Source organism: Notothenia rossii, assembly GCF_949606895.1.
Source record: "Notothenia rossii genome assembly, chromosome: 9".
Lineage (NCBI taxonomy): Eukaryota > Metazoa > Chordata > Actinopteri > Perciformes > Nototheniidae > Notothenia > Notothenia rossii.
Window position 1 is genome coordinate 4,250,681 of NC_136907.1, and position 21,467 is coordinate 4,272,147.

The 21,467-nt window shown below is 41.4% G+C and overlaps 1 protein-coding gene across 2 annotated transcripts; it reads right to left on the minus strand.

Moving 5' to 3' along the window:
• Positions 1–706: 706 nt before the first annotated feature.
• On the minus strand, positions 707–18,615 carry LOC307018481 (protein NLRC3-like). 2 transcript variants are annotated; one of them, XM_079648718.1, is made up of 11 exons: positions 18,588–18,615; positions 18,083–18,217; positions 14,572–14,786; positions 12,590–14,384; positions 10,230–10,403; positions 9,658–9,831; positions 5,800–5,970; positions 3,281–3,448; positions 2,182–2,220; positions 2,050–2,077; positions 707–818 (listed from the first exon to the last, which is right to left on the minus strand). In XM_079648718.1, exons 2-9 carry the CDS (start codon positions 18,205–18,207, stop codon positions 2,202–2,204), a joined length of 2,841 nt encoding a protein of 946 aa, XP_079504844.1. In that variant the 5' UTR covers positions 18,208–18,217; positions 18,588–18,615; the 3' UTR covers positions 707–818; positions 2,050–2,077; positions 2,182–2,201. The 2 variants fall into 2 exon arrangements, with proteins under 2 accessions (XP_079504844.1, XP_079504845.1); XM_079648719.1 differs by lacking the exon at positions 2,050–2,077 and having other exon boundaries at positions 740–818.
• Between the last annotated feature and the right edge of the window lie 2,852 nt (positions 18,616–21,467).

Genomic DNA, 21,467 nt, shown 5'->3' on the forward strand with positions numbered 1-21,467 from the left:
CTCCTTCAGTGTGAAGGGAAAGCGGAAATGACATACAGGAAGTAGAAAACGATGTGCAAGGGGAAAGTGCTCCCACTGGAAACATCACTCACAAATATTAAAGGAACGATCTGATAAAGATAAAATTCACAACCTATTGAAAATCATAATTTATAAACTAATAATTATTTATACACATTTTTAACTCCGTTACATATGCAGATAATAAATAATAATAAACAAAACATGAAGTAAATAATAATAATTATATTTCTATAGCGCTTTTCTTGAACCCAAACACGATTTACATTTTGGAGGGAGGGTAGACAAACAAAACAAAAACAAAACAAAAAAAGAAACAAAACAAAGCAGAAAATCAGTCAGGAGGAAGTTGGTTGAGAGGGTGGGGGGGGGGGGGGGGCTTATGGATATACAGAGTTGAAGAGGTGGGTTTTGAGGCGGGACTGGAACAGGGTGAGGGACTCAGACTCACGGAGGTCTTGGGGGAGGGAGTTCCAGAGCTTCGGGGCTGCCACAGAGAAGGCTCTGTCCCCGAAGCTCCGGAGTTTGGCCGTGGGGATGGAAAGCAAACCGGCTGAGGTGGATCTGAGGGACCGGGGTGGTTGGTAGAGGATGAGGAGGTAAGTGAGGTAGGGGGGAGGAGGGGGGGGGGGGGGGGGGGCAGATGGTGGAGGGCTTTGTAAGTGAGGACCAGGAGTTTGTAATGGATGTGGTGTGAAACGGGGAGCCAGTGGAGTTCTTTGAGGACCGGGGTGATGGGATGCCATGATTTGGTGTGGGTGAGGAGTCTGGCGGCTGCGTTCTGGACACGCTGGAGTCTATTCACAAAAATATAATTTATTATTATTAAAGGATAACACATTTATAGAAGTTATAATCAAAGCTGCAAATCTATCAATACCCAGAAGCAAAGGGAACATTAATTTAAAAAAGCAGTTTCATGGTGGACAGATGAATGCAGGAAAGCCAAAGGTAAAAAGGCAAAATAGCAACATATTAAATAGGAGGCATGCATTAAATATTAGGTATAAAGTGTTATTGAAACTGAAGCTACGCTCACACAGCAAGCCTTATTGATGAATCTTGTTTTGTTCGGCATACTCTTCAAATTTAACCAAAATCAGATTCAACTTTAAACCAGTCGCAGCCCTGAATTGACCTACATGTTCAAATAACAATATATATAATGGTAATAAGAGACATCAGATTTTTCTTTCAAGGTGCTATTTTCAGACCATGATTGTTGAAGTAAAAAGCTAACGTTAGTCTATACAGGAACTACAGCAGGGTCACATGACTTCTCGTCACCACCGCTAAGCTAAAGGTGGCTAATGTTGGGTGATAAAGGAACTACAGCACGGTCACATGACTTCACGTCACCACCGCTAAGCTAAAGGTGGCTAATGTTGGGCTATAAAGGAACTACAGCACGGTCACATGACTTCACGTCACCACCGCTAAGCTAAAGGAGGCTAATGTTGGGCTATAAAGGAACTAGAGCACGGTCACATGACTTCACGTCACCACCGCTAAGCTAAAGGTGGCTAATGTTGGGTGATAAAGGAACTACAGCACGGTCACATGACTTCACGTCACCACCGCTAAGCTAAAGGTGGCTAATGTTGGGCTATAAAGGAACTACAGCACGGTCACATGACTTCACATCACCACTGCTAAGCTAAAGGTGGCTAATGTTGGGCTATAAAGGAACTACATCACGGTCACATGACTTCACGTCACCACCGCTAAGCTAAAGGCGGCTAATGTTGGGCTATAAAGGAACTACAGCACGGTCACATGACTTCACGTCACCACCGCTAAGCTAAAGGTGGCTAATGTTGGGCTATAAAGGAACTACAGCACGGTCACATGACTTCACGTCACCACCGCTAAACTAAAGTTGGCTAATGTTGGGCTATAAAGGAACTACAGCACGGTCACATGACTTATATAAAACTTTTCTAAAAACTAGAATATCTATTGTTGGAGTGTAGAGTAGTTTAAAGGTTAAACCTCAATAAATAAACTTCACACGGTACGACCTCTAACCTTTCTGACTGTCTTCACTTCCTGTCACCTGAGAGGAGAAGGTGAAAGAGAGAGAATAATGAGGTTTCATCTGAGGTCATGCTCCATTGAAGAGTTTAAAATCTTGATGAATGGAGGATATTCAGTACTCACAGGTCTTCTGGATCGTGGCTCTAATCACCATATCTGATCCTGTAGGGATGAACACAATCCAACAGTTATAGATCCAGTTTAAAATAAGTGTTTGTTCTTTGAGTCAGTCAGCTTCAGAGTCCTTACTAATCTCATGCTTCACATCCAGTGTTTCCCCGAGGTTTACTGCTCCGGGGGGGTGCTGTCTCTGAGATTTTTTAAATCTTCTGGAGCAGAGAGAGGAGCTGTGGATTATCGTTATTGTTTAATGCATCAGCGTTTCTTAGGGTCAGAAACACTAAACTCACAGCTTAAAATGAAAGCTTTTAGTTTATGTAATAAAAGAGCACATGTTCAATGTGAAAAGTGACAGTAGATATAGATTAGTTGCAATTTGGTGCTATATATATATATATTAAAAAAATGTATTAAAAAAAAGAAATTATAATTTTTTTTTAACATCTTGAATTCCAGGGGGGGCGCGGGGCTCCGTTGGCGGGGCGCAGCGCCCCCCCAAGACAATGGTATGGGGAAACACTGACATCCCATCATATCTTCTCTGCAAACACTACGACTGACTGCTCTCAGCTGCATTAAAGGAAGTAACAGTCGTTACTCTAGAAACTAAAAACATCCCATAAAAAACAGACTACCTTTTCCACTCTTCTGTAAAATCCCATTTGTCTGTTAGAGAGTTGATTACTAACTAAATGTCAAGTCAAAATCAACTTTATTGTCAATCTTTCAGTTTGTGTGTACAGACAGAGAGATCGAAATACCGTTTCCCACAATCCAGAATATAAAAACAAATGTATATAAAAATATGTGTGCAAATATTTATATATATATACACAGAATCAAAGACACATTTTTACATGTGCACACATTAAGACCTAAATAAAAAAATACTACAATCAATATATACAAAATAAAATGAAAGTGGCTAAAAATAAATAATAATAAGTGTGGCTTTGCATTTCCAGCTGGCCTTCTCTAGTTGATGGAAGAATGAGAGAGCCTGCAGTCAGTGGGTAACATCACTGATCTGTTTCCCCAGTGAGAGAAACACCTCCCTGTGTTTCATACAATACTGCTGAACCAGCAGAGACCCCTTACTGACCTGAGGGTCTCCAGTCTGCAGCCTCTCTTCCGAAGATCTCTCAGCAGCTCCACTCCTGAATCGCGCAGAGCGTTGCCTCTCAGGTCCAGATCTCTCAGATGGTTTTTGGACTTCAGAGCTGAGATCAGAGCAGAACAGCTGATCTCTGACAAACTGCAGCACCTCAGTCTGAATCAAGAAAACATGATGAGGATAAAAATCAGTTTATAATCCAATCAGATGTTCAGGTCTGAAATGTGCAGCTCATCATTACTGCGTCCTAATCAATGATCTTCCCCTGAATAACAGTGACCGTCATTCTGTTATTGAGGATCATCTTTATATCAGCCTTCTGTTTATTATCTGTGAAAACACATCTAAATGATTGGGAACTAGGGCTCCAATCGAAATGGAAATCGCGATACCAGCTTGTGCGATTACATAACTTGCAGACAGGCTGCGATTTAATTAAATAAATAAATGTGCGCGGTGTAGAGCCGATGAATGGGAATCGGAGGCGGTGTGTTTAATATGGAACTCCGAACTTTATTTTCCATTTAACTACACACACAACAACGCACTAGCTGCATGCTACTGTGAAGCTGGAATGCTAACAACAGGAAACCGGAACACCAAGTGTAGCACATCCCTCCGAAAGATGGTCGTACACTTGACTGAGGATTTTGAATGTATTGAAAACTCCAAAAACCAATGTAAGAACTACACGAATACACAAAACAACAAATACGGTTAAGCTTCATCCATATTAGCATCACTTTAGCAAACCATTAAACAAGTGAACCGTAAATTTATAAAACAGTATAAACGAATCAGGACACATTTTTATATTAGTGAACACTAACCTTGTGCCTCTTACTAATACTTTAATGTAAACTTTTTCTTTTGATATCGCCGTATTTAAATGTAGATATCACCGTTAATGTCTTTACTTCATCTTCGTCAAGTTTTTTTCTTTGGGAACAGTAGCTTCCTGCTAAAAGAGAGGCAAAGTCCCTCCCCTTCCGGTGGGACTCATGGGACCTTATTTCGGAAAAAGTATGCATTGAAATCAATGGAGAGAAACATATGGTGTTTGTTCATCTTAAATAATAATTTCCGTGTCAAAAAAGTCACAGTTTGTCTTAAAACTGTTGAAATATAAGACTATGAAAAATACGCAACTAGAAAGACTACAAATCCCAGAGTCCCGGTCCTGCATGCTGGCTCTAATGAACCGACTAACTCCCCTTGTGTGTGTGTACAGCTCTCAACATGCCCAGACTTGGAGTGATTTTCACCTCTTTTAATACTTTCCGCCTCATTCTGAAAGAAAGAAGTGAAATGTTCCAACGTGACCGCCGTCTTGGTGTGTGGTGCAAGATGGGAGATGTAGTTCATTGAGCGGTTCACACAAAAAAAGTGTTACTTCACAGTTTTACGACACATTTTTATTTATTTGACTTGTAAAAGTATCTTTTAAATTGACAAACATCATATGTGTAATTCGTGGCACAATTCAAACGGGATCGAAAGATAATCTTTCTCTCTCCTTTGACTACCTTTTCCACCGGAAAGGGAGGGACTTCGCCTCTCTATAGCGCAAAGTCGCCTTCTAAAGAAAAGCATGTCTAAATAAAACAGGAAGTTGAGTTAAGTTGCACTTAAGAAATGTATACAATCGCAATGAAAGTAACAAAAACAATGCAATATCCTTTTCAGGTTCATTGGTGGCCAAAAATAATGCTCCATCTTTAATATGGCGATACTTTGGGTATCACTTTTATTTAACATATATGTTGTTCCAGTTGTAGAGGTTACACTAAATATGCCCCATTGTGTTACTTGCTCTTTTCTCTGTTACATCCTCATTTGTTTGGGCATCCAGATGTCTTATTTAATGAACATGTTCATGTGTTCTTATATTTTCTGGATAGTAGTGCAGAAAGTATGCAGAAAAAACCTTTATTTTCAAAGAAGATATATTTTTGGAATTTATTTTTATTTTGTCAAATTCTAAGTTATTTTCAAACAGTAGCCTCCTACTCAGATATTGTTGTTGTTGTATTTGTTTATAATTCTTTGAGAAATACAGATTTCAAAATGATCATTTGTCTGTGCTCTTTCCTTTCCCTGACCAAGTACATATTACACTTTGTTCATTCAATCACAAATCGCAATATTGTCCACAATAATCTCAATATGACTTTTTCACCAAATCGTGAAGCCCTATTGGGAATATAAACATTTCTTTGGCAGAAAGTAAACTTTATGTAAAACTAATATTATTTCAGCGGAGCTTCTTTATTCAGACCCTTTTTTAAAGAAAACATACATTTACTTTAATAACTAGCAGTGGAAGAATAATAGTTTCTTTAGGAAACAATCAACTGTTATGACTGCAGACTACATTTAGAGAAATACAAATGTGAACAAAATAACATTTACAAACGTATGGATGTTATATATATGTAGAAGAATAAGTTGAATAACTAATGAAACATGTGAGATCTCCAGCAGTAACAGAGAGTCAGTGAACTGACCTGAGAGTCTCCAGTCTGCAGTCTGGACTCTCCAGAAGATCTCTCAGCAGCTCCACTCCTGAATCCTGCAGAGCGTTGCAACTCAGGTTCAGATCTTTAAGATGGATGTTGGACTTCAGAGCTGAGATCAGAGCAGAACAGCTGATCTCTGACAAACTGCAGTACCTCAGACTGAATAAAGAAAACATGATGAGGATAAAAATCAGTTTATAATCCAATCAGATGTTCAGGTCTGAAATGTGCAGCTCATCATTACTGCGTCCTAATCAATGATCTTTCCCTGAATAACAGTGACCGTCATTCTGTTATTGAGGATCATCTTTATATCAGCCTTCTGTTTATTATCTGTGAAAACACATCTAAATGATTGGGAACTAGGGCTGCACGATTAATCGAATCGAAATCGCGATACTAACTTGTGCGATTACATAACTTGCAGACAGGCTGTGATTTAATTAAATAAATAAATGTGCGTGGTGTAGAGCCGATGAATGGGAGTCGGAGGCGGTGTCTATAATATGGAACTCCGAACTTTATTTTCCTTTTAACTACACACACAAGAACGCACTAGCTGCATGCTACTGTGAAGCTGGAATGCTAACAACAGGAAACCGGAACACCAAGTGTAGCGCATCCCTCCGAAAGATGGTCGTACACTTGACTGAGGATTTCGAATGTATTGAAAACTCCAAAAACCAATGTAAGAGCTACACAAAGACACAAAACAACAAATACAGTTAAGCTTCATCCATATTAGCATCATTTTAGCATACAATTAAACAAGTGAACCGTAAAGTTATAAGACAGTATAAACGAATCAGGACACATTTTTATATCAGTGAACACTAACCACGTGCCTCTTGCTAATACTTTAATGTCAACTTTTTCTTTGGAAATCGCCTTATTTAAATGTAGATATCTCAGTAACGGCCCGTCCACACAGCGGCGTGCGTTGAAGCTTGCCGGCGGGCGTGTCTGAAACTCGACCAACAACCAATCACATGAATCTCCCGCCCCTGACACACAAGCAGCGGTTTGATTGGCTAGAGCTTGTACTGGCATTTGATTCGATTGGCTGATGCTTCTGCCGAGGCTTCAAAAGTTGAACATTGCTCAACTTTTGCAGCGAGCCACGCCGCTTCGCTTCCCACAATGCAGTTCGGCAAAAAGTGACGTCACCCCATTCAAAGTGAATGGTGAAGCTTTCAACGCACACGCCGCTGTGTGTCTGTACCCATAGGGTAATCCGGAAACGGATGTGGGCGCGCCGCCTCGAAGGAAAACACATTTCTGTAAAGGCTCGTCGAGGATCGATTATCGCGGAGGCTGTCTAGAGGAGCCTTAACCGTGGCGTGTGGTGCAGTGGGTTGTGCAGACTTTCTGCCCTTTACAGTTTGTTTACTCAATAAACGCATCTCCTCTGGATATGAAACCAAATAGTGCCTCACATCATAACATATACATGGGCTGTAGCCTGATATATATTATATGCTGAGCTGTATGTGTGTGTTATGGAGTGTATATGTTTCTGTTGTAATTGCATGTGCCACCAGCAGAGGGAGCTGCTGGACTAACACTCAACATCATTGCCAGCAGTGTGTGTGTGTGTGTGTGTGTGTGTGTGTGTGTGTGTGTGTGTGTGTGTGTGTGTGTGTGTGTGTGTGTGTGTGTGTGTGTGTGTGTGTGTGTGTGTGTGTGTGTGTGTGTGTGTGTGTGTGTGTGTGTGTGTGTGTGTGTGTGTGTGTGTGTGTGTGTGTGTGTGTGAGAGAGAGAGAGACAGATGATGTGGAAGGCAGAGTAGCTCTGACATCTAAATGTTGGAAAATGGTACATTCTAGCCTGTGAGCTCCCCGTTCGAGCGACTGACTATTCCTTCGCAATGTAGCATCGCATTGGATCGAATGGAATTTTCCCGGCCATTTCCCTAGGAGGCCTTTGCAAAAATGTGCAGAAAATGCATGAAAACTGCACATTTTTCAAAATGGCTGACTTTCTGTGGGGCGGGGCAAATGGAAGGCAATTTGAAAGATGTCCGCAATTATAAGAGCAATGTGTATACAGCGTTTCGTGCATACTGGAACAACCATATGCGAGTAGCTTAGAGTAATTTGTGACATGTAAATTGTCAAAAATTGTATATTCTCCGTTAGCTTACGACCTCCCTGATTGAGCTAGCAACTGTTTGATTCCCAATTTAGCATCACATTGGATATAGGCTGAACTTGTCCTGGATTGGAATTTTTCCGATCATTTCCCTAGGAGAAGTGTGCAAAAATTAGCTTAAAATGCATGAATAACACTGAATTTTAAAAATGGCCAACTTTTTGGGGGGCAGGGCTAATGGAAGCCAATGTGAAATATGTCTGCAATTCCATGAGGAATGACTGTGCCAAGATTCGGGTAGTTTGGAGAAACTATATGTGACTACCGCACAATAGGGGGCGCTAGTGAGCTGTTTTAAGAAAACGTATGATTTGTTGGTACAGTCTAGAAAAGGTTGTGGGCTGTGACGTGTGTCCCAAATTTTGCGTCCGAAACTAATTTCAGCGAATTTGTAACATTTAAATAGTCGAAAATGGTATATTCTCTGTTAGCTTACGACCTCCCCGATTGAGCTAGCAACTATTTTATTCGCAATTTCCCATGACATTGGATATGGGCTGAACTTGTCCTGGACTGGAATCTTTCCGATCTTTTCCCTAGGAGGAGTTCGTGAAAACGCACTTAAAATGCAATTTTTTCAAAATGGCCAACTTTACGGGGGATGGGGCTAATGGAAGCCATTTTGAAATATGTCTGCAATTCCATGAGAAATGTCTGTGCCAAGATTCGGGTAGTTCGGATAAACTATATGTGACTACCGCACAATAGCTATTGAGCCGTATTTGCAAAAACTTATGATTTTTTTGTACAGTCTGGAAAAGGTCGTGGATTGTCACGTGTGTGCCAAGTGTAAAGGCCGTAGCTCATTTCAACACAAACTTATGTCTCCATAAGTGTTTTTAACCCTTCGATTTCGAGAAAAACCTGTGAAGGACACGCCCACATTCACCACACTTTAAATCTCATTTTAAACTCATCCTGCCAGTATATCTATGACAAAATATATTTATTTCGTCCATCCGTTCTTGAGGTATACATTTGTTGTGTTTCTGGCGCCCCCTATTGTCCAAAATGAACATGCTTTTTTGTGCCTATTCCCCAAGACAGACTAAACCTATCCACCGAAATCTGTGATATTTGGATAAATTCTGGATGAATTAGGAGCATTTATGTCTAAGCCACACCTTGCTGCTAATACGTTTTGATTGATGTAGGGCACATTTTTCCACACGTCGTGCTCATTTTGTACGGTAATGTGTCTGACCCTCCACTGATGCTGTACACTAAGTTTGGTGTTGAAAAACAAAAATGTAAATGTATGTTAATATTTCACTGTTTTTCACATTATGCAAATTACAATTTTAAAAAAGTAGGCGGAGCTTAGGGATACGAGAGGATAATATGTTGCGCAGCTCCACCCGGATAAGTGTGCAAAATGTCAGGTCCATCAGACTCATGCTGCGACTATGTACATTTTTAGAAAACTGAATTTTCACAGGTGGCGCTAGCGAGCATGTTGGAAATGTTGCACCCATCGACTCCAGAATGTAAAATGTTTCACCCGTCCTGGCGGCGTTGCAAAATGTCGCTACATGAATAGCGTCGTAAGCCCATCAAAAAAAGGTAGAATCCCCAGACTATGAAGAATAAGAATTCTATGCAGAACAATAGGTCCTTGCACACTTCGTGCTCAGGCCTAATGAACTAATGAAACATGTGAGATCTCCAGCAGTAACAGAGAGTCAGTGAACTGACCTGAGAGTCTCCAGTCTGCAGTCTGGACTTTCCAGAAGATCTCTCAGCAGCTCCACTCCTGAATCCTTCAGATCGTTGACACTCAGGTCCAGAACTCTCAGACGGGAGGGGTTGGACTTCAGAGCTGAGGCCAGAGCAGAACAGCTGATCTCTGACAAACTGCAGCCGCACAGTCTGAATAAAGAAAACATGATGTAACTTTAGAAAACAATGTTCCTGTTTGAAATAACTCCAGGTTTAATAATCTTTTCAGAGTTAAACAGGGTTTGAATGTCAGATATGATGTAGAAACAATCCACTGATAATCTGGAACTTTAACTTTGATCAGATGTTTAACAACTCCTTCATCTCCCTCACAGCTCATCAGTACTGACAGCATCTCCACTGACTCCTGGAGCACAGGGTGAGTCTGTGGAAGCTCAAACTCTCTCCCTCACACATTCACCTTCTCTTTGTTACTCTGATGAATATTCAGTCATTAGCAAATATAGAAGAAATAACAATTAAAATGTATTTGTTCAAATTCAGAAAATCATAAACACAAACAGATGAACTGCAGTCAGTGAACTGACCTGATAGACTTCAGTCTGCAGTTTGGACTCTTTAGTCCAGAACTCAGCAGCTGCACTCCTGAATCCTTCAGAGTGTTGTAACCCAGGTCCAGATCTCTCAGATGGGAGGGGTCAGACTTCAGAGCTGAGGCCACGACTTCACAGTGAGTCTCTGAGAGTTCACAGCCAGAAAGTCTATAATAACACATACAGTATTACAGCATGTGTTAAAAAAAAGAGGAAACATTATTTTAACTTGAAGCATTTGATGAAAACATATTTGACATATGTTCTAATTGAGATTTGCTGTCAGTCCATTTAATATGATATATCATAATGTATGATAATAGAGTGTAATGTGTTGTCAGTGTGATCTGATCACATGGCTGTGCTCCTGCTGTCACTGGCTGTTACCAAAAGAAACAGAAATTAAATAAATCACTTGACAGTATTAGAGATGTACAAATTTAAATGTTAATTAATATTTGGCGGTGAATGATGGATGTTTTGGCTTCTCTGAGCATCTGAAAATGTATTGCGCACACAAACACAATTAACAAACCAAAAAGGTTTAAATATTTTAAACTGAATAACATCAGATGTTATCAGTATATCAGCATTAAGACATAACTCTGTTATTGATGGGAAATGATATAGATCTTATTTTAAACTCCAACACATTGTGATAAAACATGTGTGTTTAATTATGAAGAAACTTCTAGAAAGTAATAATAACATTTTTCTGTCATAACTGTAAGTCCTGCTGTGTGGTGTGATCACATGCTTAGAAACCTCTAAAGTCCTTCATGTGTTTGACATGTCGCCTCCATCACTCAATATGAAGAGAGAAACGGTTCAGTTGACCTATTATTATAAATAAATAGAAGAACAGTGTTGGTTTATTTTGCTCTCAGTCTTTAACCAGTTTAGCCCTGAGCCTCTTTTTCAGGTCTCAGGCTCGAAAATGAAATTCCCAGAACAAATGACCATATCTTCCCTTCTAAAAGGGTTACATTAATAATCTTTTTTCTCAAAGTAATGATAAACCTGTGGGTTGGATTTAGAAAAGTCAGAATCAATATAGATGTTTTTTATTTTAAAGAAAATTCAGATTGAACATAGTAAAAAACTGTAAATTATAGTGTCCGTCTAACGATTCTTTTTTACTTATAGTGAAAACTACCCTTGGATGATGGTAAGGTAGACTAAAAGCTTTAGGAATCCAAAGTACAACATATAATAAGTACCCTGTATCAAGATTAATGCAAAACAAGTGACATTTGACCTTTTTAGAGAGATTTAGCAAAAAAAACTCCACCTCTGAGGTGATTTGGGTGGAAATGGGGGTTTTACCGTTTCTCTGGAACCCATTGGTTGATTTTGGTGATTGACATCTCTTTCTGACCGTTAGAGCCAATGGAATCGAAGGAGGATCTCCCCACTCACACACATGGTAAAACAAAAAAGTGGGGGCTTCGCACACGCAGTTTTGCATGAGAGTGAAGCTATAGAGCAGGGGTGCCCACACTTTTTCAGCTTGGGAGCTACTTTTAAAATGACCACGCCCAAGTGATCTACCTACAGGGCCGCCCCTGCCCAATTTATTAAAATAAAAATAAAAAGGTTTTTTTATTTGTTTTTTCCTTAGTTTTTTTTCAATGCCATGCGATCTACCCACACTACCCTTGCGATCGACGTATTGGGCACCCCTGCTATAGGGCTATAGCTCTAGCTCTGACATCTGGAAACCGAAAAGCAGGTTTATTGCTTATGGATTATCAGAAATCATTTCAAAGGGACACAGACACATTGGATTAACCTATGGATTAACTTCAGCAGCGTTTTTATCGTTTTAATGCCATTCAAGACCACTTTTGACCAGACTACCACACAGGTGAGCCATGTTAGCGTTTTTAGCTACCTAGCTCCATATGTTTTGATGTTTGTTCTTGTTATTATCTCCGCGAGTTCGTATAATTGATAATGAGGGCACCCCTCGATTCTGTGTCACCTCACGATGTGAAACGATGTGTTGGATGTGCAGCAAAGATAAATAATAAGGTTTTGTGAGTGAATTTCGGTGCAGTCATCTGTTAGCATTTTTCGCTTGTTGCTAATTCATGCTAGCGCTGAGCGCGTTAGCATTGTGGGTTTTTTTTTTATTAATTTTTTTAAATGATCAGTTAGATGAGTTTCTTCCCGTTATATGGATATAAATGAACATGCCCTCAGACACTGTTTCCTGCAAGATGTTGCAGGAGGGGCCCGGTACCGGGGTCTCTCGGGCTTAACAGGTTAAAAGCAGACATTTTATAGTGTTTATTTGAATATTAAACTTCTAATCCACATTAGTTTATAAAGTTAATCACAGCTGGACTTACTTGGCCTTCCTGCAGTTCCTCACAGCTGGAATCAGTCTCAGTTTTCCCTCATCTGATGTTTTGTACTTCTTCAGGTCCAACTCATCCAGAACCTCCTTTGACATCTGCAGCATGTAGGCCAGAGCAGAGCAGTGGATCTCAGAGAGTCTCTTTGATCTGTTCTCTGACTTCAGGAACTCTAGGATCTCCCGATGTACTGAGAGGTCCTTCATCTCTGTCAGACAGTGGAAGATGTTGATGCTCCTGTCAGGAGAGATTGTTGTTCTCATCTCCTTCAGGTTGCTGATGGCTCTCTGCTGGCTTTTGAAGAGTCTCTGGAGGATTTCTGGTCTGTTGTCTGTGAGACCCAGCAGGCCTCCTACCAGTCTCTGGTTGGACTTCAGAGAGAGGCCGTGGAGAAAGCGAACAAACAGGTCCAGGTGGCCATTTTGACTACTTAGGGATTTCTCCATGACTCCCTTTAGGAAGACATCCAGGGGTGGGTACGCCTGATCACTCTTCAGGAACTCCTTCAGTGCCGCTGTGTCTCTGTTGGTGTAACAGTGGAACATGTAGACTGCAGCCAGGAACTCCTGAATGCTCAGATGAACAAAGCAGTAGACTGTTTTCTGGAAGATCACACTCTCTCTTTTGAAGATCTGTCTACAAACTCCTGAGTGCACCAAGGTGACATACAGACCACAGCGCTGCAGGTCTTCTTGGTAGAACATGATGTCTCCTTTCTCCAGATGTTCAAACGCCAGCCTCCCCAGCTTCAGAAGAACCTCCCTGTCAGCCTCCGTCAGCTGCTGTGGACTCGTCTCATGTCCCTCTTCATACTTCTGCTTCTTCCTCTTGGTCTGGACCAGCAGGAAGTGTGAGTACATGTCAGTGAGGGTCTGGGGCAGCTCTCCCCTCTGGTCTGTAGTCAACATGTGGTCCAGAACTGCAGCAGTGATCCAGCAGAAGACTGGGATCAGACACATGATGTGGAGGCTCCTGGAGCTCTTGATGTGAGAGATGATTCTGCTGGCCTTCTTCTTCTCTCTGAATCTCCTCCTGAAGTACTCCTCCTTCTGGGCGTCAGTGAAGCCTCGTACTTCTGTCACCCTGTCCACACACTCAGGAGGGATCTGATTGGCCGCTGCAGGTCTGGAAGTCAGCCAAACGAGAGCCGAGGGAAGCAGCTTCCCCCTGATGAGGTTTGTCAGCAGCACGTTGACTGAGGACTGCTGAGAGACATCAGACACAACCTCATTGTTTCTGAAGTCCAGAGAAAGTCTGCTTTCATCCAGGCCGTCAAAGATGAGCAGCACTTTGCAGACAGCCAGCTGCTCTGCTGTGACCTTCTGTAAGGTTGGATGGAAAACATGGAGCAGCCTGAGAAGACTGTACTGCTCACCTTTGATCAGGTTCAGCTCCCTGAAGGAGAGCGGGATCACCAGACTGACATCTTGGTTTCCCAAACCCTCGGCCCAGTCCAGAGTGAACTTCTGCACTGAGAAGGTTTTTCCAACTCCAGCGACTCCGTTGGTCAGGACCGCTCTGATGAGAGTCTGCTGGTCAGGTAAGGCTTTAAAGATGTCCTGGCACTTGATTGGAGTGTCATGGAGGGGCTTCTTCTTGGAAGCTGTCTCCAGCTGCCACACCTCATGTTGGGTATTAACCTCTTCACTCTGGCCTTGTGTGATGTAGAGCTCAGTGAAGATTCTGTTGAGGAGGGTTTCACTTTGATCAGTTCCTTCAGTCACACGTTCACATCTCCTCCCCAGACTGAGCCTATGTTCATCTAGAACCTCCTGCAGACCACTATCTGCTGGAAGAGAAGGGAACAGGAGAGAATCAGGAAATGCTTTTGAGAATCTAACAATAAACTCATAAAAACAGACAGAGTTGAAATGTTTTGCAAACAGCTTAATGTCTCTGCTCTACAACAGAATACCTCATCAAACACAAATGAACCAGGAAGAGGAATAAGGCGCTGCATGAGTTCGGCCTCTTACCTCGTACAGAGCTGGTCTGACTGGCTGTCTGCAGTCCAGCTCTGGTTCTGGATCTTTTTCCACACTGGGGACAGGAGGGGTCTCCTGATGGAGGGCGCTGCTCCCAGTATGAGGTGATGCACTGTCTGCAGAACCAATGTCCACAGCTGGTAGAGACTGGATCCTTCAGGACGTCCTGACACAGAGCACAGCTGGACAGCTGCTCCTCCTTCCCTCTGTGGAGATGAACACATCCTTTATAGCACTTTAGGGGAGCTGATTCTCACCAAAGGTACAACAAGGGGGAAAATTCTAGTTTGATATTTAAAAAAAGTTCTATACAATATACCTTTGTGATCAGGTAGATAGCTTACAATTCACCACACATACGATTCATCACATCCCCCAGAGGAGCACAAGTTCACTGCATCTACTGCACTCTTCAAAGTCCTCAATGACCTCCTCACCTCTGCTGACACTGGTTCCCTCAATATTCTCATCCTCCTCGACCTGAGTGCAGCCTTCAATACCGTGACCCACAACATCCTGCTCACCCGACTCAGGGACATTGGTATTGAAGGTATTGCACTCAGATGGCTCCAGTCCTACCTCACTGAACAATTCCACTTCATCTCCCTCCACAACCACTCCTCTGCTATAGCCTCAGTCTCCCAAGGCGTTCCTCAAGGATCAGTACTTGGCCCCCTTCTCTTCATCATTTACATCCTGCCCCTTGGTCAGATACTCCGCCACTTCAACCTGGACTTCCACTGCTATGCTGATGACACTCAGATCTACCTCAGCACCAAATCCCTCCATAACCTACCCCTTACCCACATCGATTCCTGTCTGATAGCTATTAAAACTTGGATGCAACATAACCTCCTCAAACTGAACAGCAACAAAACAGAACTCCTCCTAATCGGCTCCAAATCCACCCTCAGCAAAGTCACTAACATAACACTCACCATTGATGGCAACATTGTTTCCCCCTCCAATCAGGCACGCAACCTTGGCCTAATCTTTGACCCCACCCTCTCCCTCGAACCTCACATCCGCCAAACAGTCAAAACCTCATTTTTCCACCTCCGCAATATTGCAAAATCCTACCCTCTCTCACCCGCCCCCGCAGCCGAAAGACATGCATGCCTTCATTTCCTCCCGCCTTGACTACTGCAACTCACTTCTTTACGGCATCAGCACTCAACAGACTACAACGGGTTCAAAATGCAGCTGCACGTCTCCTGACGCATACCAAATCATGGCATCACATCACCCCAGTCCTCAAAGACCTCCACTGGCTTCCTGTCTCCCATCGCATCAACTACACAATTCTGGTCCTCACCTACAAAGCACTCCACCATCTGGCCCCCCCTTATCTCACAAACCTTCTCAGTCCTTATCAACCCCCACGGTCCTTCAGATCCAGCGCAGCCGGACTCCTATCCATTCCCACATCCACACTCATTGGGGACAGAGCCTTCTCAGTGGCAGCTCCTAGGCTCTGGAATTCCCTCCCCCAAGATCTCCGTGACTCTGAGTCCCTCACAGTCTTTCAGTCCCGCCTCAAAACACATCTTTTCAACTCTGTCTACCCATAAGCCCCCCCTCCTCATCAACTTCCTCTTGACTGCCTTTTTTTGTTTATTTTATTTACTATACTTAATTGTTTGCCTGTCCTTGTTTGTCTACCCTCCCTCATACTGTAAAGCAGTGACCACTAACTGGCGGCCACATCCGGCCCGCCAGACATTCTCATCCGGCCCGCACTACGGGGGTGAATGTGGCGTTGGCGGAGTGGTTACTGCGTTCGGCCCCCACCCATTTTTTTTTTTACAACGTCTCGTGAGTAAGGTGCAGTACCGGAGTCCAACAGAGAGGCAGCAGCTGCGGGACAGTAGACTGCGTACTGCGAAACCTTCCCTGCCTTGAAGAAGAAGTGATTCTTCGTTGTGAAGAGTCTGGTTAATGCGCTCCGCACCACAGCAGTTGCCCCAATGCGACAGAGTCCGACAGAGAGGCAGGCGCTGCGGGACAGTAGCCTAGAAGCAGGGCTGGGTTGTAACGGAATACATGTAACGGCGTTACGTAATCAGAATAAAAAAATCAAGTAGGCTAACTGTATTCAGCTGGCGTTACATTTGAAAAACAAGTAATCTGATTACAGTCACTGTCGAGAGAGATGCAGCGTGTCTGTCAGGCCCCGCACGCAGATGAGAGAGAGAACTCTCGTTTAAAATATATTGAAAGTTAGAAACGGAGATGGTTAGATAAAATGTGCAAGATAACGTTTATGTAGCATTTATTTATTGTCGAAGTGATGACATTTCATAGCGGGATCAAATAAATGGCCTGCTGCTGCTGAATGCATGGGGCAAGTGATTGGAAAAAGTTGTTAAAGTTATTACATCGTTTCAGATAATAATAATGATAATTCATTCTATTTAGGGGCGCCTTTCAAAGCACCCAAGGACACCTTATAATTCATAACATATTCCAAGGAAAGGTTTTAAGACAGGACAAAGAATGCAGTCTGGGTTCTTTATGTGGGGTGCAGACGAGAGGGAGCTGTCCAGAATGACACCAAGATGTTGTGTTTGTGCTCTTGATGAGCCATTAAAACAGTAAAACAAGTGTCTCCTGTTCACCAAAACATACCCATCTGTTATGGAAAAAGAAAGGATTCCAAAAGTAATCTGAATACGTTACTTTTTTAAGACACGTAACTGTAACTGTATTCTGATTACTTTCAGAGCATGTATTCAGTATTCAGTGACTGATTACATTTACAAAGTAACCCTCCCAACCCTGCCTAGAAGTGATCCTTCGTTAGCGTGAAGAGTCTGCTAAGCTTTATGCGGTTTTACATTATTTCAAAAATAAAAGCGTTTTGTGTAGCAGTAACACCAATGATGTAATTTTGGGTGACTGACATTTATTTGATATTATTAATAATAATTAGCGTTTTTTTTTACCATTTCAGTGTTATATTTAATGCTTGTAATGTTATGTAAATATAAATTAGATTTATTTATTGAAAAAATATATTTTAAATTAAAACTATAGGCTACACTTCCATGTATGATCAAAGTGACAAGGCAGTTCCTTGAACTTGGCATTTTAAATAAATTGCAATTTACGTATAAAACCATTTTTTATTAATTTTTTATTTAGTACCATTGCAAAGACAATCTCTATTTATTCAACATATATAATGAATGTGAGTATTAGGTCAACGTCATGTATTTTGGTGTCTGCAAAAGTAAGTGACAGCACTTCCACCTTTTCTATTGAATGACCCTTTAAGTAAACTGCTGAAATAAAAGACTGAAAAGTAAAGCTGTGTCATTGCAGTGGAATCCTGTTCAAAGTTAGTACATGCCTCAAGTCCTTTTCAAGTGGGGAAACTGCACCAAAATCAGAGGAGACTTTTGCTGATGATGACAAGGAACAAGAGTTCAACTTTCTTAATGTACTAAAAACGTAGGCCTAATCCTCTTCAGGTCAGTTTACAGTAGAAACAGACTCTTACTTTGTGTCTGAGGGTCCAGGTTCATTACTGAAGGTTATAGATAAGCTTTTAGACCGGTCACTATTCAGAGACAGAAAGCTGGAGACTGAAGATGTGTCCTCTTCCTCATCTTTTAAATAGCTCATCTTCTCCAATCTGAGAGATCAGACGGACGGACGGACGCACGCACGCACGCACACACGCACGCGCGCACACACACACAACACACACACACACACACACACACACGCACACACACACACACACAAAATAGTACTTAATAGTAAACTTGGTTAAAATACATGAAATCAGTCAGACTTCAGGCCGCTCTCCATTTTGACTGCGTCACATGTTATGTAACTCTGATTAATCAGAAAACAGGAAGTAATAAAAGTTTACAAGACTTGCAGAAGTCTCATTGGACTCTAGGACGCATATTTTTAAGCAAGAAGTTATTTTCTGACATCCAGTAAAACAGAGTAAATAATGAATATGTCAGAAAGCAGATCCTGGTGTTAACACTCACCTTGTTGTCCTCCTGCTCCGTCGAGCTCTAAAATGGTGTCTGGCAGTCTGACCAGAAATATTTGTTTACATAAATTGCATTTATCTCCCTTGCTCGCTCCAACACCCACTTTGGCTGTGAGCTGCGGACATCTGATAAGCCAACACTTCCCCACTTTCATCACTTACAGCGCCCATTGTACAGGGCAAATGAAAGGTGTAACCGGGGTGTAAAGGGTTTTACATTTACTTAATTATGAATGTTGTTACATCAAGGCCGAAAATTAGGATGAGCACAAACAGTCCAAAATGTTTTTTCCCCTCCCAGAGCTACCAGCGCAACGCACCCTGAGATCTGGCGCCCTAGGCGACCGCCTATGTCGCCTATGCCAAAAAACGGCCCTGACTTAACCTAACAACTTATTTAATTTGTTATCACAATTAATAATGTCATGTTTTTTTTTATTATTGAAGAGAATGTCTTTTTTTCTGGCATTCTTCCAGGATTAACAGAAATAAGAATAACATTGAGACAAATCTTTGAAGTAAATGGCTGTTGTTAAACTCTTCCCACATTTACTTCAATCGTTCAGTAGAAAAGATAAAAGTATCCAAGGAATACACAATAGAATATATAAAGAATAAATGAAAAATCTCTACAAAAGACCAATACACTACAAAAACAGAAACGTATTGACATGTTGGTTACATACATCAAAAAGGCTTCAAATGTATTCAGTATTGTATGAACATGTTTGAATTGGGGTGTGGACGTCACATCCTCTAGGGCAGTGGTGAACATTTTAAAGTAAAATGCTTCAATCTGTTGCACTTTGAGCAGAATTAGTAGAGACTAGATCTAGGGGGTACAACTCTAAAACACCCATATGAAAAAGATCGGTTTACATTTTAATAATCAAATAAGTATATGAACATAACCAATAACCTACCATAGCCAATAACAAATAAATGTTACTTATTTTATTTTTGTTGTTCATTCATATATTATTTGACCAGTTAACATTTATTTATTCATATTTTTTTTAATGATATTTTCGGTTTATTTTCCTATAGAATGCATTGGAATGATTTCAAACCTGTTTATCCCAATAATTATAAAGGAGCGCCTTGGAAATATTTGTTTACATAAATTGCATTTATCTCTCTTGCTCGCTCCCACGCCCACTTTGGCTGTGAGCTGCGGACGCCTGATAAGCCAACACCCTCCACTTTCATCCAGTGGCGGTTCTAGACCAATTTGACTGGGGGTGCCAGTTCTTTTCTGAGGGGGGCACAATAAATGCAGGATGAAAAAGACAAAGACAGTATGAAGTAATTGCGCATAAGAAAACAATGCAACACAGTTATTGGTATTTGTTTCATTACACATTATTATATGCTTACCTTTAACCTTTGTGTGCTGTTTGGGTCTGTGGGACCCGTTTTCAGTGTTTACTTAAAGAAAATGTATTCAATTTAATTATTTTAACCTGTTTTATTTGGGGGTGGTCCTCACATCCTCTAGGGGGGCTCAGGGGCATGCCCCCCCGGGAAGATTTTCTTTTTAAAATGTTGAAGTGAAATGCATCAATCTGGTGCACTTTGAGCACAAAAAGAATTGATGGATACAGCTCTCAACACTCAGACAAAAGGGCGCTGTATACTTTTCAATAATCCAAACATCTTTAGAATATGATCACAACCAATAACAAATCATTTAAACTTGATTATTCTTATCTAATGTTACCTAGCATTCTTTCTTTTTATGTATGCATATTTGACTAATCACTCCCCTTTTAAACTTTTTTTTACTGTCCTATAGTACACATTGGAATGATTTCTTACTTTATTTTTTACAGCTATATTAAATAGATAACGGTGTGCTCTCTCTCTCTCTCTCTCTCTCTCTCTCTCTCTCTCTCTCTCTCTCTCTCTCTCTCTCTCTCTGTCTCTGTCTCGCTCGCTCACAGAGGCTGTGTGCTCCTCCGTGGCGATGACAGCTTGCGTTTAAAAAAAAAAAAAAACATATTTGTAAAGTGGGGGCTATTGAGGGCTTGCGAGATACCGGTAGCTCGCGATCGACGTGTTGAAGACCCCTGCTCTAATGGGTCCGACTAGAATGAAAAATATCGTTAGTTCCGCCTATTCCGTCAGCCAAGAAATCGTTTAAACATTATTATTATTTTTTTTCATTTTCAGGGGGGCCAGAGAGCTCCAAAGTCAGTCTTAGGGTCACTGCCCCTCCCCCCTAGAACCCTCCCTGCTTTCATCACTTACAGCGCCCATTGTACAGGGCAAATGAAAAGTGTAACCGGAGTGTAAAGGGTGTTACATTTATTTAATTATGAATGTTGTTACATCAAGGCCGAAAATTAGGATGAGCGCAAACAGTCAAAAAAAAAAAAAAAAAAATCCCCTCCCAGAGCTACAAGCGCAGCGTCCCCCAGATCTGGCGCCCTAGGCGACCGCCTATGTTGCCTATGCCAAGAAACGGCCCTGACTTAACCTAACAACTTATTTAATTTGTTATCACAATTACTAATGTCATGTTTTTTTTTATTATTGAAGAGAATGTCTTTTTTTCTGGCATTCTTCCAGGATTAACAGAAATAAGAATAACATTGATAAAAATCTTTGAAGTAAATGGCTGTTGTTAAACTCTTCCCACATTTACTTCAATCGTTCAGTAGAAAAGATAAAAGTATCCAAGGAATACACAATAGAATATATAAAGAATAAATGAAAAATCTCTACAAAAGAGCAATACACTACAAAAACAGAACGTATTGTATGAACATGTTTGAATTGGGGTGTGGACGTCAGATCCTCTAGGGCAGTGGTTCTCAACTCGTGGGTCGCGGACCCGTTTCGAGTGGGTCGCTGATGTGTGAGTGAAAAAGTC